Raw genomic sequence first — 17,930 nt, forward strand, 5'->3', positions numbered from 1 at the left:
GTGGAAAATATGTAAGACATTATTGAAGTGTGGGAAGTGTTCCAAGTCCTGCTAGAAAATACAATCTGCATCTCCATAAAGGTTGTCAGCAGAGGGATTTCCCGGGAAAACGCTGCACTGACTTCGTCCTTGATAGGACACAGTGGACCAACACCAGCAGATGACATGACTCTCCAAACCATCACTGATTGTTGAAACTTCAAGCAGTGTGGACTGTGTGTCTCTCCACTCTTTCTCCAGACTCTGATCCCTTGATTTACAAAAAGATGCTTTAAAGAGCCAGGTCATCTACTAGTGTTGGTCCACTGTGTTATATCAAGTCCAAAGTCACTTAATGCTTCTCTCTGCTGACAACGTTAATGGAGATGCAGATTTCTTTTCCCAGCAGGACTTGGCACACTAATCCATAATCATAAACAATAAAATAGATAATATATAAGTTTAACATTTTCAACTGAATTACTAAAATAAAGTTACTTTTCAAAGTTATTTAGGTTGTAATAATTTGTTCACAAGTGAATATAGGTTCAGTGAGTACAGTATCTAAAGTATAGAGTTTTGTCTGAGGATATAAAGATACAGTCGGCCTGTTCTCAGCTTGCTCACTCTTCAGTTCTGGGAATTGTACTGATGGTAGCTGTCATTAGAGCTGACAGCAGAGTTTTGCATACAGTCTGAAGCAGTACTGTGGTATACTGTACTGTGCAGATGGATATCAATGAAAATGAGCTGAGGCCTGACACACAATGGCCTATTATTCTGATAATGATTACAGCAGCAGCTGCAGTTCTGCTGTGTGTTTGCTTTTCTAACTAAACTCATCTCTCCTTTGGGTGTTTTAGTGGGACCAGTGAGTTGAAAAACAGCAATTTCTTTTTACCAGTTTTTGCATAAAGGTTGATAATTCCAGCCACACAGTATATGTTTATAGAATGTTAAGACTTAAATTTATATAGAATACAGAATTTTCTATATTTCTGCAAAAATATGACCAAAAACATTATGAAATTCCCTAAAAGTAGATAGAGAACCCAGTTAAACAAATGAGGGAAACCTATTATACTTAGTCAATTTATTTATTCAGAAAAATGATCCATATTCGTGTGTTGCAAACGTATATGAGACACACACACACACACACACACACACATCCATCTTTGCAACAATAACAATAAACAGTTTTAGCCCATTCAATTCCTCTGTACAGAACACCTAAAAATATAGGATGTTAACTGCTCACTTCAGGTCCTTCCACAACATTACAATTAAATTAAGGTCAGGACTTTGACTTGGCCCCATTACAAAACAATACCTTTATTCTTCTTGATTCATTCTTTGGTAGAACGACTTGTGGGCTTATTGTCATTGTCTAGTTGCACGACCCATCTTCTCTTGAGATTTAGTTCATGGAGAGATGTCCTGACATTTTTCTTTAGAATTCTCTGATATAATTCAGAATTCAGTCTACCATCAATGAAGGCAAGCCATCCTGGCCCAGATGCAGCAAAACAGGCTTAAACCATGATACTACCACCACCATGTTTCACAAATGGTACAAGGTTCTCACGCTGGAAAACTGTGTTTTCCGTTCTATAAACATAATGGTTTTCATTTAAACTAAAACTTTCTATTTTAGTCTCATCCATCCACAAAACATTCTTCCAATAGCCTTCTGGATATTCTTCTTCATCTTGTCCACATGATCTTTAGCAAACTGCATAAAAGCAACAATTTTCTATTGTTGAGGGCAGTGTCTTTTTGTTTGCAGGGTCTTGGGTCTCTGAATCTTATTTTAGGACTGTGAAACTGTGAAAATGTGATTTATGTTTTAGGCCACAGTTATGCAGAAACATATATAGTACAATATATGTTAACTATATATGCATGATGCACCAATTGCTGAGACAGATCTGCAAATGAACACATGCAGTTTGTCTAGTCCTTGTAGAAAAGTATTGCCAATAAATTAGGAATCACTGGACTGGATAAATATTAACGTGTCACAATGGCTTATACCAGGCGTGGGCTAGTGGGATATAAACCTTACAATATTATGCTGTGGAGGAGTAGAAATGTGTTCTCTGGAATGATTGAGCTCCGTCCAATACTTTTAAATGGGATGAGTGGGTGAGTTGGGTTTAAGCTAAGGTGCTAACATCCTGACCTACCTAATGCTTTTGTTGCTAAATGCAATCAAATCCAGACAGCAATGCTACAAAATGTAGTATTGAGCCTTCTAGGCTAGACACTAGAGACATTTACTCCAACAAAAGTGGGATAAATTCTTAAATATTCTTGATTCCAGAAGGAAACAAGAATAAAGCCCAATGTCCAAATACTTTTGTCTATATTGTCGTATGAAGTGGAATTATGAACTTCATGGAAGTTTATTGCATGCTTTTCCCATTTTCCTTTCCTCACCCAGGCTTTTCCCCACACCTGGAGAAGGTGGAACTCCTTCCCTACCATCACTTTCATCCCGGCGGATGCGAGATTCTTTATCCCGGTTTCCTGCCAGGTTAGTACCGTTGGTTCTGTCATCGCAGATGAAGGTTGCAAGGGATGTTTCTGAGGAACTCCACCATCAACATCCTGTGTAAGATATAAGATGCAGAAAAGGATAATTATTGTGACAAAAATCTGTATGTAGAATAAGAGGGCACCAAGAACCTAGCCTTGAGGAACACCTTTTTTTTTCTTTTTTTTTTTGAAGATTTGATTAGTATCAATGGAGAGCATAGTTCATGATGACCAAATAAAAAAATGTGGTGTTTATGCTGTCAGATGCGATAAGACAATAAGGCATGTTGAGGACTGAGGATAAGGCATGTTGGGGACTAAGGCGATATGGCTTTAGCATATAGCAGTTCAGGATTTGATGGTTGCTGGCTGGTTTGCTGATGAATGGAGTGGAGGGTGGACAATTTGTCGAAACGCGACCATCTTCTTATAATCCAATGGTGTACCACCTTAAAGTGGGCACAATGTCTTTGAGTGCATTGTAGAGGCATGTCTCGCAGTCAGGGATCTCTCACCAGGAGGTGCACTACCCAAAACTTAGCCTCTAAAATAATAATCGACCAATATATCAGCCGGCCAATTAATCTGGATGATTTTTTTAGATAATCAGCATCAGCCGATATGAGCACAAGAGGCCAATATTTACACAACGCACACGATATTTACACAAGGCACTGCTTTGGGCAGCTCTGTCATTCTAGCTCCTCCTGCGTCCATTTTGCCATCTTACAAGGAGGCATCAGTGAACTTAGAAGTACAGGAGTACAAAACTTCAACCTGTTGCTAACATTACATGCTGTCTCATCAGAGAAAACGGTAAGAGTTATCTTCTCTCCTTCAGCTCTCACTTACTGTTAGTGGCTGCTCTTTGTAAAATACAATCAATAATCTGCTATCATAAACAACTGAATTGATAACTGTAACCTAGATACTCAGCGTTATTTAGTATTTCTAGTTGGATGCGCTTACTGAGGCTGACTCGTTAGCTTATATTGACGGGAGTCCAAACACTAGCGTAACATGATTGACTAACCAACAAGTTTATTGGCTTTTAGATTCCGCATTATCTTTTCTCTCTCTTCGTCTTTCTCTGTGTGTGCGCATCTCTGTTGGCTTTACATATCATCCATATCTACTTGAACAATGAATAACTTGTCTTTCAATGGCTGTTTTAACTGGGAATTAAGCAAATGAAGAGTGGATGTTTCATGTTTGCACAGCACTGTCTATCACAGGTATAACTTCGTTTGGTAGCAGGTTGTGATATAAATCTAACATTAAGCATTTTCCTGCGTTTTGTGCAGTTTGCAGTTTGCAAATACCAGAAAAAAGCAGTTTTAACGTGAACACTGCAAGCACTGACGGGAACATAATGAAGCTGCTGGTGGAGGAGAGGTGCAATATTTCTCAGGGGCGTGTCTGTTAAACCAGAAATAGCCTCTCGGAAGTTAGTAGAGGAGCCTTGCAGCACAGCCATTACTGAACATATCAGGCTGTGGGAGTGCATTAGCTCTAATGAGCGGGATCTAATTAGTCCTCATATCTCGAAAAGGTTTGATTCAGAAGGGTGGATTAATCCATTTGATGCTCAGTCTGTGTTAAGTTGTGCTAAAAAATGAAAGTGCACTCTTGCAACTCATGTTCAAGAGTCTAATTATAATGTTATTGACTTACTGTACAGTATATGGACATAACCTTAGTGATTTTTAATAACCTCAGGGAGGTCTGGGTGAAATTCTACTGGAAAAATGTTGATGTCCTTCAAATTTGTGTGTAAATGTCAATAATGATTTAACTGACTTTGAAAGTTTTATTCATTTTTTGTTTATAAGTGTTGCAAAATAGTCAATAGCAAATGTAATATGCAAACTCCTCTTTCTTTTACATTTATGTTCAAGCACTATAAAAAATGTTTATTTTAGCATTTTTTAAGAATAGCATGCAGATTTATCGTGAACAAGATGCAAATATAATCTCATTATATTTTAGTTAAAGAAAAACAGTAAATCTATAAATTGGATTAATTTGATTAACCTTCCAGGACTAACCTCAGTATTGCACATCATGTTTATTTAGGAGAGCCCATTAATGTGAACACCCAGTGTTGATTTTGTAAAAAAAAAAAAAGTGTTTCATTTTATTTACATTGTATATTTTTTTTGAAGATTATTTTTTTTTATTTTAATTTAAAAAGCTATTGCCCTCTCTTTTCTATTTCAGCACCCATCACAGACACTCTACCCCTCATGCCTTCAACTACATTACACCTGTCCCGCCCCCAGAATGCTCTCTCTCGCAGAAGCAGCGCTCAACCTCCACGCCCAACGTCCACATGGTCAGCACCACCCTGCCTGTGGACGAGCTTGCAGCTGAGGTAATGCACATCTTTCTTACTGTACACATTTAACCAATAAAGGGGTTCTGTGTGTGTATATATATATCTCCTTATATCCATATTTAAGCAAAAGTTGTGCTTTGTTCTTTCTGCAACAGGATGGCTTTCAAAGACAGGACTCAGGTAAAAAGATACATACTTACATAATAATATAACATATTATCAAAAGAGTAATTGGCTGGTTTCACATGTCCTGGAGAAGGCATGTGAAATGGTTCCTCACACTCCTAGGGTTTGAAGCATTACTAGTGATATCAAGGAGTACTGTAATTTTCGCTCTATAAGGCGCACTGTATTATAAGGCACAAAATCAATGGATGTTTATTTTCTGGTCTTTTTAAATACATAAGGCACATTGGATTATAAGGCACTATAAGGAACTTATAATTAAGCAGGTCTTGCCACTAGGTTAATTAAAGCTAAGCTATGTAAACTGTAAAAAAAAAAAAAAAAGAAAGAAAGAAAAGAAAAAAAAGCGCTGGATGTTAACTTGCACAGATTTCTCTTTTAAAAACTGTTTATTTGGGTGAGTAAAGAGCTTTCATTTATTTACAGTAAGCTTAGATTCAGTACTAAGGCTGGAGCATTAGCATTAGCGACTAACCATTAGTGGGTAATGCTAATACTGTTTCAGCAGTGCTAGACAGGGTTAGAAGCAGGCTACAGGCCGATGATTCTCACCTCTGAACAGCGAAATAGCGAGAGCGGTTAGCGGGTAATGCTAATGCTACTCCACCAGTTCTAGCCGGGGTTAGCAGCAAGCTACAGGCAGATAATACTCCCCTCTAAATGGCGAAAGAGCGAGCGCGGTTAAGGGGTAATGCTAATGTTGCTCCACCAGCGCTAGCTGGGGTTAGGCTACAGGCCATTAATATTGAATAACTGAAACTCCCGTATAATGTTGTACTTCAGCAGAGTGGCTTTACAGCTTCTTACAACCTAACTGATAGAATTCATGCATAAGACTCACTGGCTTAAAAGGTACACTAAGAATTTTTGGGAAAATTATAGGATTTTAGGTGTGTACTTTATAGTGCGAAAATCCGGTAAATTTAATCAGTGATTGGGTATATGTCCTTAAATTGGGTAAAAATGGGAAAATTAAATCTCAAGATTGAAATTTGAATTTCAAATATTGGTGAAAAACAACATGTGATAACAGTGTCTCTTTTGGTCCTTTAATACACAGGGAGCCCCCCTAATCTCAGCCCAACTGGGTGGTCTCAGTCCAATCCCCCCGCTCCAGTTCACAGGGAGAAAACACCTTCGTCTAATATTCAGGAAAAACACAGAATAGTGAGTGTCGACATGTTTCTTTTTCCAATTCTTCTTATCTGTATATGCTCTGTGATGAGCTTAATTACAGTATAGAACATATGACCTGCGTCAAAGCTGACTGTTAGCAAGGATTGAACATTTTTTATAATTTTGCAGATATTAACAGAAAAAAAAACAGAATAACCATAATTGCTTTTAAATATTTTTTTTGTGTAGTTTGGTCATATAGTTGTTGGTTATCTACCCCTTGCCCCTCAGCGACCCAGGGAGAAGAGGGATTCCAGTTATTACTGGGAGATCGATGCCAGCGAGGTGGTTCTGCACTCCCGGATTGGCTCAGGGTCTTTTGGTACAGTCTATAAAGGGAAGTGGCATGGTAAGTATGAAGGCTCCTTAAGATAATGCTTGGTGTTTGGAGGTCTCCTCTGCAAAGATTTTGAACAGACAGAGCAAAACACCAGAGCTTTTCAAAGTAAAAGTCACTAATACAAATGAATTAATATTATTCAGGAGTATTAGTGAGGTCAGGATGTAAGACGATAATTACCACCCCTCATTCTGACACCCAAACTGATAGAGAACCATCATTCCAGAGAACGCTGGGAGCCCATCCCTGAAATTAGTCATGGTGCAAATTAGGTTCCTCCACAAGGTCCTATTTTATTGGTAGTACTACGCTACAGGGACTGGACAATGTGTGAGTGCGCATTTGATAAGATAAGTGAATGCATTTACATTTGGACATATAGTGAATATTTACTTGCCAGCTTATTTAATATATCGTGATTTTCCTTTATTTTCATGATTTTATTTATTTAAGAAGTGATATGAAGTATATAGCATTTACAGAAAGTTTGCAATAATTCTTTAAACAAAGTTAGGCAGGTGCATACATTTGGGCCCCAACAGAATAATTACATCTAGATCCTCATTTTGCAGAAATAACAGCCTCTAAAGAGTCTGGCTTCTGGTTGAAGGTATTTTGGATCGTTCTTCTTTACAAAACATCTCCAGTTCAGTCAGGTTTGATGGTTTCTGAGCATGAACAACCCGCTTTAAATCACACAAAATATTTTCTGTAATATTCAGGTCTGGGGACTGAGATGATCATTCCAGAACGTTGTACTTGTTCCTCTGCATGAATAGTGTTTTGGGGCATGTTTAGTGTTTAGGGTCGTTGTCTTGTTGAAGTATTCAGCCCCGGCACAACTTCAACTTTCTCACTGATTTTTTAACAAGAATCTGCTGATATGGACTAAAACCAATGCGACCCCTCAACTTTAACAAGATTCCCAGTACCTGCGCTGACCACACAGCCCCACAGCATGATGGAACTACCACTAAACTACTGTGGGTAGTAAGAGTTGTTCTTTTTTTCGTCATGCGTACGGCCCTCCAAATAACTCAATTTAAGTTTCATCAGTCCACAGCATCATATTCCAAAATGAAGCTGGCCTGTACAAATGTGCTTTAGCATACCTTAAGCGTCTCTGTTTGTGGTGCTCAGAAAAGGCTTCTTCTGCATTACTCTCCCATACAGCCTCTCCGTGTGTAAAGTGCGCTGAATAGTTGACCGATGCACAGTGACACCATCTGCAGCAAGATGATGTTGTAGATCTTTGGAGCTGCTCTGTATGTATCTGAGATTTTTTTTGAAAGGTCAATGAGCTTGCAAAATAAATTTTCCAATAATCAGTGCTAAAGGTATTCAAATTAACAAAACAACAAGGGTGCCCAAATTTATGCACCTGCCTAATTTTGTTTAAAGAATTATTGCACACTTTTTGTAAATCATATAAACCTTATTTCACTTCTTAAATATAACTGTGTTAATCTGATATATGAAATATTTAACAAAAATTCTGAACAATGATCCGAACAACCAATGATTTATAAAGGAAATTCATGATAATTATCAGGGGTGCCCAAACTTTTTCATACCACTGTACTGTACTAAAGCTTTGTTTTGAACTTTACTGATGGAATTGAATAAGGTTTTATTTCGTTTTGTATTTCCTCACCTAATGAATGCTCTTCTTTCAGGTGACGTAGCTGTGAAGATTTTGAAGGTCACAGATCCGACGCCAGAGCAGTTTCAGGCCTTTCGTAATGAGGTGGCCGTGCTAAGGTGAGAAACCTGAGGAGAAACATCAGCGAGATGTTCAGAGTAGTGAGGAAATAATTGGTCCACATGATAGGTCAGCTTTTTTGAGTTGACATTCTCCTTTAAGCCAAATTCTCATCAGGCTTCTTCGGCATCAGCAGCTGGAGTCAGAGTGAGCAAAAAGTATGCTATTCTCTCTCTGAGTGGGTAGATGGCGTTCTCTCCCCTCATCACTCTAATTTTGATGCTGACCGGCACAGGTGTCTGTTGCCTGATGTATTAGAGCTGGGGTCCTGGCACTTTCCTCTGAGTTCATTGTGAGGAGTGCATTGTTGAGGTTGCCTAGTGATGCTTAAACCATCTAAACCAGTTACCAGGGAATTTATTAATTGATTTATTTTCATTTGAAAGTGTCCCTTTACGTTATTTGGAGGTGGTGGTTGTTGTCACATTAACGTAAGAGTTAATGAGCTAGAGGGGAATTTTGTGGGATTTGGTGGCTTTTAGAAAAGAAGCAGGGCTAACTTAACATGTATTTTATATTTCCTTTACAGGAAGACCAGGCATGTCAACATCCTGCTGTTTATGGGATACATGACCAAAGACAACCTGGCCATTGTGACGCAGTGGTGTGAGGGCAGCAGCCTCTACAAACATCTGCATGTCCAGGAGACCAACCTGCAGATGTTCCAGCTGATTGATATCGCCAGGCAGGGTGCTCAAGGCATGGAGTGAGTTTAGGAGGGTTTTTGGAGTGCTGAAATCACATGTCAGTTTTTTTTGCTGTTTAGTTTGGTGTATTTTATTTGGCCTAATAATGTAAAATTATATGGCATAAAAATTTCAGATGGTTTTTAGTTTTCACTACAGTAAAATCCGCAAGGGCTTTAAGAATGTATATTGATGGGTGGTTACCTTTAATGAGCTTAAGAATACCTTTTATATTATGCTCAGACACAAAGCACTCAATGTGTTCACTGTTGATTTCCATAGATTTTCGCCTACGAAAAAAATCTATCCATCACCGTTAAGCAAAAATGAATCACTCTTTACACACCCCTACCTGATATATTTTGTATTGCTTAAAAAATATAGTCAATTATAAAATGCAATTGTATTGGGTTTTAAATAACAAAATTGTAGTTTTTAATATAGAAAAGTATTTAGAGGTTGTGGTAGACTATTCTACCCAGTCTACCCTATGCTCCCACTCACCATTCATAAGGTGGTCAACCTGGTTAAGATGTTTGAAGTGTAGCTCCTGACCAGTATAGAGTATGCTTTGCTATTTTAGATTTTGATTGTTAGCTCGTCTACAAGCATGATAAACCTGATCAAGCTAGACAACCAGCAAGACCAGCTTGGTCAAGAGCTGATTAACCAGCGGACTTACTAGTATAGCATATGTTTTTGCAGTGATGGCCATAATTTAACCACCATATTCATCAAAGACCAGCTTAAACCATCTAAACCAGTTACCAGGGAATTTATTAACTGATTTTTTTCATTTGAAAGTGTCCCTTTACATTATTTGGAGGTGGTGGTTGTTTTCACATTAACGTAAGAGTTAATGAGCCAGAGGGGATTTTTTAGAGAGCCTCACTTATTTCTATCAGTCTGCAGCATTTGTGTTTGTCATAACAAGTGAAATTTGGAGTTTTTCCACTCCATCAACAGCAAAATTAGCCTATTTTTAGACCCAGGCCAAAAGTTCACACTGACTCAAAATAGGGGTGTTTTACATGTAAACATGGAGGCATTTTTGCAGATGCTCAGAGATTGGATTGTTTGGATGGGAATATTGCAAAATTCTGCAGAATGCTGAAAAAACAAGACATAGCAGCGCTGAGTAATGGAACTGTGTCTCAAGGTTGTTAATGTTTTTCCCCTCATTTTAGTTATTTGCATGCAAAGAATATCATCCACCGGGACATGAAGTCAAACAGTATCCTTCAAAAAATGCTCAAATTGCTCTTTTTAAGTGTATTCAACCAAAAAAAAAAAAAAATAGTCGACCTGACGGAAATATTCCTGGGAAACTTTGCTGTGTGTGGACAGGCATTATCCAGCTAAAGAATGCCTGTTGGAAGCACTGGTACGAGAGGCAGTAGGATATTAGTGTCTCTTGTATCACTACTAAAGGTGACTGAGGGTGGTGTGTGATTGATGGCTCCCCTAATCTTCACACCAGTAGTTGGGGCAGTGTGTTACCTTCATACTTAAACCCTCTCCATCATCTCCCTTCAAACAGAACGTTGATTCTGACAATACAGACAGTACAGTTCCAGTCCATAGCAGTTAAGGTTTCTTCTTCACAACTCAACAGAAGACAAAGGGGACAGTGGTTGTCTGAGGGATGGCCTAGATGGCAGGCAATTTGTCCAAGTCCATTCCAGTGACTCTCCTCCTCTCTAAATTTGTTAACTGTGCACAATATTTTATATGGTGTTTTAAGAGGCATGCCTAGCAGTCATTAATCTCTCACCAAGAGCTAATAAGACCAGTCTAGACCATTGATTTGTTTTTTGTCAATCTGAATTTTTTGACCAAAAGTTTTTTTTTTTACTGATGTGTCTAAACAATTCATGTGATGTCTGTAAAGTCATATGCTAGCTCTGAGGTACAGTATTTTGTCAGTCATACTGTATTCAAACTCTATTACCCCTTAAGCTGAATCCTCAGATATCTTCCTACATGAAGGTCTGACTGTGAAGATTGGAGACTTTGGTTTGGCCACAGTGAAGACCAGGTGGAGCGGATCCCACCAATCGGGGCAGCCTTCAGGGTCCATCTTGTGGATGGTGGGTAGTAGGAACATCCTGTTCAACCAGAAAAATGCAGCCACAACACTTCGTTCAGTTCAGTTTGATGAAATGGGCCTAAGTGAGCATAGAATGCACATATTCACTTCTGTTTAAAAGTTTGGAATAACTGTTATACAGTGCTGGCCAAAAGTATTGGCACCCGTGCAATTCTGTCAGATAATACTCAATTTCTTCTAGAAAATGATTGCAATCACAAATGTTTTGGTATTAATATCTTCATGTATTTTGCTTGCAATGAAAAAACACAAAAGAGAATGAAAAAAAGGCAAATCAATTATCATTTTACCCAAAACTCCAAAAATGGGCCAAAAGTATTGGCAGCCTAATACTTGGTAGCACAACCTTTAGACAAAATAACTGCGAACAACCGCTTTCGGTAACCATAAATGAGTTTCTTACAATGCTCTGCTGGAATTTTAATGGAAAATTTATTGAATGTAATCAAGAGGAAGACAGATGGTCAAAAGCCATCAAACAAGCTGACTGCTTAAATATTTGCACCAACAGTGGCATATGGTCACCCAAAAGCAGTGTGAAAGTCTGGTGGAGACACAACAAAGCTGTGAATAGAATTCTGGGTTATTCTATCAATTATTTATTCTTAACTCTTCCTTAGATAAAACTTAAGTATTGTTGTTTTCTAAATAAATATGATCTTCTCATTTTTAGCAAATAAATACTCTAAAATAAAATAATTTAGCTTGGAATTTGGGAGAAATGTTGTCTGTAGTCTATAGAATAAAACCACAATGTTCATTTGACTCAAACATAAACCTATAAGCGGTTAAATCAGAGAAACTGATTATTTTGAAGTGGTCTCTTAACTGTATTTTACAACGTAAAAAAGAAATAAAGAAATAAAGAAAAAAAACACATTGAATGAGAAGAGTTGTATCTAAAATGTTGACTGGTACTGTATATATTTATTTTAAACTTGAAATATTATTTTTTAAATAAAAGATAGTCCAAGTTTTGGAAAATGGTAAGAAGTTAAATCGATTTTTTATGATAATTTCAAATTAAACACTTTTTTTTATTACTACCATCTAGGTGTTTTTAGGCTGCATTATGCAAGTTATTATGGAAATGAATGTATTTATTTGTTCAAAACATTTGAATTGTAACGAAACTTTTTCTTTTACTACATAATTATGCAATATACCTTAAGGGTATGTAATAAAAAAGTTTTTTTTATATAGTAAAATATAACTATTAATAATATCACAGCTGTAGAGATTAAGTAGTGCTGTAGTGTTTGTTTAGTACTGATATTGCTATTTACTCTTTCTGATATCCCAATAGATAAAAGAGTGCATATCAGAATTACTGATTTACATAGCATATTTATGCAACATTCCTGTGCTCCAGGCTCCTGAGGTCATCCGCATGCAGGACAATAACCCCTACAGTTTCCAGTCGGATGTGTATTCCTACGGGATCGTCTTGTATGAACTGATGACCGGAGAGCTGCCGTACTCCATGATTGCAAACAGAGATCAGGTAACATCATCAGCTGTATCTGAGTGAAATGTGATGATGATGATGATGATGATGATGATATGAAAGTTTTTACAATATTAGTGTAAGAAATATTAGTTTATTAAAGAAAACTGTATGATTGGTACAATATTAAAGGAGGCTCCACTACCCTGTTGCCTCTAGCCTGGATAAAAGATGAGATGTACCATGTGGTTGTGAGGTATACAGGTTCTGTATGGCATCCTGAAGCGCATTAACCCACAGATGCCCCTGCACACTTGCTGAAGCTGGCATCCTAGGTGCTTCCATAAATGCTTGATTGGGGTTCTACAGTATATGGTGATCCATATTATGTCAAGAACTGCTCAACGAAGTAAAAAAGAAAATGACTTAAGTAATTAAGGTCTGTCAACCTGAAATGTTTCAGTGTTTCTCTTTAAAAGTATCATCAAGTGCAGTCACAAAGACGATCAAAAACTTTGATTAAACTTGTTCTCATCAGTAAAGGAAGACCAAGAGTTTCCTGTGATGTACTAAATAAGTTTATCAAAGTTACCAGCCTTAGAAACCTCAAGTTTACAGCACCCCAGATTAGAGCACCTAAATGCTTCACAGAGTATTTTGGTTTGTTTAACACCTTTGTGTGTTTAAGTGATTACATAGTATTATTCTTTAACGTTAACTTCTAGTAGTGGCATGGAAGGCTGGAGATCCATGGTTTTTGAAGTTTGAGAGATATAGTTCTCACAGAGCAAGTTCAGACAGGGCCGTCACCCTGAAGCCCAGCTGCTAAATTTAGGCGCTGTTATCCCAAGGACTCGTACTGGGACCAGGCTGGTGGATAACGCGGGCCCCGGTTCTGTTTGGTTGTTTGTGGTGGATTGGACTCCCTCGCACATTCCTCTGGAGAAACCACGAGCTCATGGCCCAGCCTGGCTCGCATTGTTCTCGAGAAGCCTGGGGGGAGGGGCAGGTTTTTTGGCAACCAATACTGATTTACTTTTACCCGTTCCATTTTTCTGTTGAAGATTATCCAGGGTGTTGGTGTTAAATATTTAATGAAGTTGATTTGTCTGATTAAATCTGTGTGTATGATTCTTACTTCTAGATCATTTTTATGGTTGGAAGAGGATACCTGGCTCCAGACCTCAGCAAGCTCTACAAGAACTGCCCCAAAGCCATGAAGAGGCTGGTATCCGACTGCATCAAGAAGTCTAAAGATGACCGACCTCTGTTCCCTCAGGTAACAAACATTTTTATTTTTGTTTTAAACACAAAAAGGGAAATTGTTGGCCAAGTTTATTTTTAAAAAAAGTTGACAAAAGTTATATAAATATAAAAATTAAATAAATCATATATTTTAGGTTTCAAAAAAGTAGCTCTGATGCATACCAGGTTCATTAAGAAATAATGAATGTGAATAATTTTGTTAAATCTTAACTAAAGTGCAAGTACTTTGATAGAAAACCAGAAGTGTAGATATTTAAATATATTTACAATTAAAGGACCATTTAAGGATTATATTTTCTGTAGTAACTCATAATATGGTCTTGGTGTATTATCAGATATTAGGAAACATGCTAAGTTTAAGCGTCGACAGCTATCGTCAGCAGAGCTTCAGCCAGTATTTTTTTGAATTATGCAATACAGCACGGTACATCCCCCATTCCCACACCCTGGGTTGCCAGATATAAAAAAAACAACAGCACGCAAACAGTGTGTTGCAGCCATGGAAATGGGTGAGCTGGCTATTTTTTGCTAAGCAGGTAATCACTGATGTTCAGTGACCTCGGGAGGCATCATACAGTATGTGGGGAGAAGTGGGTGGGGCTGAGAACTCTATCCAGTGCTTGGAAATGGAACTCCTCTAGCCATTTCTCACAGTTGCTCAAATGTATTACTGATTGTTCCTTTATAAATAAATTGAACTAAAACTTACATTTTACATGTTTATCCTTACAATTACTGTTATAAATATTACTTTTATAATAAGCAATTCTTATAAAACATTTATATACAGTATATGAATGAACCCTTTAAACAGTCATCGTTAGCATTATGCTAATATGCCTTAATTTTAGTTTAATTTTATTAAAGTAAGCGTTATTGTCTGATTCTCCTTCTTCCTGTTTCTCAGATTCTGGCGTCTATAGAGCTGCTGCAGCACTCGCTGCCCAAAATCAACCGCAGCGCCTCAGAACCGTCGCTCCATCGAGCCACCCACACTGAGGACATCAACATCGGCACCCTGACCTCCACCAGACTCAACATCTTCTAGCACGGACCATACAGTTCTGTTCCTAAGCCAAAGTGCCCGAGGCCTTGTCTTATTTAGGGCCATCAGATTGGAAAGGTGGTCATATTGAAGAGTCCATGCTTTGACGCTCGTTATCAAAGGCATTTTGGCTATCTTCAGAGTCACAGGCAAATCAGATTAGCTCTCAGATCAGATCTGTTGAGATGACTGTCCACACTGTTATTTGCGAGTGATCACATTGGATTTGCCTGTCTGGACATCATAAGCAAATCTGCATGGGTAACTGTGGTTTTGAGGTCTACGTCAGTAACTCTCCTTGGACCCCTGCAATTCCCTCACTCTGGATTTGATGATGTTTTTCAGAGCATCCAGACTGAGACGCATCTGTACAAATCTGATTATAATTGTATTTGTAAAAATCAGATTTCATGTGGTCGCTGGCTGTCCAGACTGATCACAAATCTGGACAATCTAGATATGCCAAAAATCAAATCTGGGCTGGCAGTCAGAACATAGTATTAGACATCTTGCCTTATCTGAGGGTTTGCTGAAAATGTATCTGAATCCTAAATGACTGTATTTTTTTCCCAGTGCCTAAAGACAGGTTTTGGTGGAGGTTACCTCAGACTGCAGATTCTACACCAATTGGTTAGACTGGATTAGACTGGATGTACACAAGAGGTGGAAAATCCAAAAGTAAACATTTTTGTGCACAAAATCGTGTTCTAAGTGGAGGCAGCCTCATTTGATTTGTTTCCGTTCAATACAATTAAAGTTACACCACCAGAGGTAGCAAATCCAAGTCCTGAAAGTAAAAATGTACTTTAAGATTAGGGTTCAGTAGAGGCAAACTCAGACTGCACTTTCTGCTCTGACTGACTAGATGCATTTACCATATTTTTCACATTTTTCACTATAAGGTCCACCAGATTTTAAGGCGCACTATCAAAAAACATTTATTTTCTGGTCTATTTTCATACATAAGGCACATTATATGACACAAGTATGGAACAGGGGACCTGAGACCTGTAAAGCTAAGCTAAGTAAACAAAATTCTTTAAAAAAAGTGCTGGGCGTTAATTAACAGATTTCTCTCCCAAAAACTGTTTATTTGGGTAAGTAAAGCCCTTCTGTTTATTTACAGTAAGCTTAGATTTCCACTAAGGATAGCCATGGTAAGCTAATGTGGCTACTGCTAATGGTGCTCCAGCAGTGCTATCCGGGGTTACAGGCTGATAATACTCACCTCTGAATGTTGAAACAGCTAGGGCTCAGCGTGGTTAGCGGCTAATGCTAGTGTTGCTTCAGTCTCGTTGCTGGAGAACTAAACTATAACGCTGTACTTCAGCAGAGTGGCTTTACTGCTCGTTACCTCACTGGTAAGATTCATACATACGGTGCACCGGATTATAAGGTGCACTGACATTTTTTGAAAAAATTAAAGGATTTTAGGTGCTCCTTATAGTGTGAAAAATATGGTACAACTGAGATGATCTAGGTTCTAAAAGTTTTCACCCCAATGCCCAACGATAGGTTCAGTGGAAACTCTATATGATTAGATTGGATAATATTGGATTTGCACCAAAGGTGATTCTTTTTTTCCCTGTTGCACAACGATCAGGTGTCCCAACACTTTTGTCCATGTAGTATAGCTGTGTGTCAGTGGTGGTGGTGATCAGAACAGCCTGTGTGAGATACACAGCAAACTGTACATTAAGTGTCCAAGGGTCAACTCGCATTTTGTTTTGTTTTGTTTTCATACTTGGCGTATGAAAGGTGTAGATGTACAGATCAAATTGATTGATTGATATTTACTAGAAAATGTTGATGTACATATCAGATGGATCTTTATCCTTATCTGCAGACCTCTGGCTTATTTTTGATTATTTTATTTTATTAGTTGGAGTGGCTGGTGATCTCCATTTGAGACTTTGTCAAAGAGAAACTATGGACGACTGTTCCATGGAATAATTGGAATAATTATGGATTTCCATCTATTTTCGACTTGCTCTTTGACACCACGTCTAACTTGTATACTTTAAAGGCTGTTAAAGCTTTGTATTTTAATAAAAGTAAGACAAATAAAAACACAAAGAATTGGATCCAGAGTCTAAATATTTCCTTATGTACATTTGCAACATCAGGATTTCTTGAACTGTAGTTTTGTGTGCCACCTTGTGGTTGAACTTTACAAATTCAGAATCCAGTTTGACACATTTTACAGTAAACACAGTTTTGGTTGGAATTATGGCTGGGTGACAAGATGGTGTATCACGAAATTTGAAGACGCTTTTTTTTTTGATGTACGATATTTTGACACAGAATATTTTTGACATAGAATATTTTGACATAGAAAATATGCTGCTTTACAACTGCTATTCAAATAGGGATTTTACCAGTATTCAAATTCTGGCTGCACTTCCTCTAAATAAACAGTGCTCATTACACGCTGTAATAAAATTAGGGCCGTAGTCTGTTTGTCAAGCCCTGTTGATAAACCTGTTGATTCATTTATTAAGAAAAAAAGTAATTCAAACCAACCTGGCCTATGTAAAAAAGTAAATGCTGAAAAACTGCAGGTCTTACTTGTTTCAACTGTCAAACGTGGTGGTCTGCTGTTTACAAAAACAAAAATGAAGGAAAATATCTGGCCATTTTTTGGGACCTTGAGCTAAGCTGATCTGTAGCAGGACAATGATCCAAAGCACACAGGTCCACCTCAGAATAGCTAAAAAAAAAAACAGAATAAAGATTTTGGAGAGTCCCAGTTAAAGTCCAAATGAGATGCTGTGGCATAATCAATGCATGTTCTGGCTCAAACAAACCCTGCTTGATTGCAGCTGTGCCACCAAGGCTGAAATTATCATTTAAAACTGTTTCTAATATTTCCTCAGGTTATTCTTGTCTTATATTAAAATGTGTTTGCTAATCTGAAAGATTTAAGTAGGATCAAAGCAAAAACAAAGGAAATCTGTAGGGGAGCAAATACTTTTCCATAGCACTGTATATTGTGTATCACAGTAAAAAATAATGTATTACTAAATTATAAAGTTTATACTGCCCTCTCCTAGT

General features: G+C 37.8%; 1 protein-coding gene across 2 annotated transcripts in view; it reads left to right on the forward strand.

Annotated features, from left to right (window-relative positions):
* Positions 1–16,960, forward strand: part of raf1b (Raf-1 proto-oncogene, serine/threonine kinase b) — a 29,986-nt gene extending 13,026 nt beyond the window's left edge. For both annotated transcript variants that reach the window (XM_022682404.2, XM_007229623.4), the window contains exons 6-17: positions 2,426–2,518; positions 4,741–4,894; positions 5,014–5,038; positions 6,105–6,211; positions 6,452–6,569; positions 8,237–8,321; positions 8,852–9,028; positions 10,196–10,242; positions 10,980–11,098; positions 12,491–12,622; positions 13,710–13,844; positions 14,739–16,960. In XM_022682404.2, the coding sequence (XP_022538125.2) occupies positions 2,426–2,518; positions 4,741–4,894; positions 5,014–5,038; positions 6,105–6,211; positions 6,452–6,569; positions 8,237–8,321; positions 8,852–9,028; positions 10,196–10,242; positions 10,980–11,098; positions 12,491–12,622; positions 13,710–13,844; positions 14,739–14,879 (1,333 nt within the window). In that variant the 3' untranslated portion in view covers positions 14,880–16,960. The remainder of the gene's footprint in view (positions 1–2,425; positions 2,519–4,740; positions 4,895–5,013; positions 5,039–6,104; positions 6,212–6,451; positions 6,570–8,236; positions 8,322–8,851; positions 9,029–10,195; positions 10,243–10,979; positions 11,099–12,490; positions 12,623–13,709; positions 13,845–14,738) is intronic.
* Positions 16,961–17,930: the final 970 nt, after the last annotated feature.

The sequence above is a fragment of the Astyanax mexicanus genome, chromosome 24 (genome assembly GCF_023375975.1).
Source record: "Astyanax mexicanus isolate ESR-SI-001 chromosome 24, AstMex3_surface, whole genome shotgun sequence".
In the NCBI taxonomy this organism is placed as follows: domain Eukaryota; kingdom Metazoa; phylum Chordata; class Actinopteri; order Characiformes; family Acestrorhamphidae; genus Astyanax; species Astyanax mexicanus.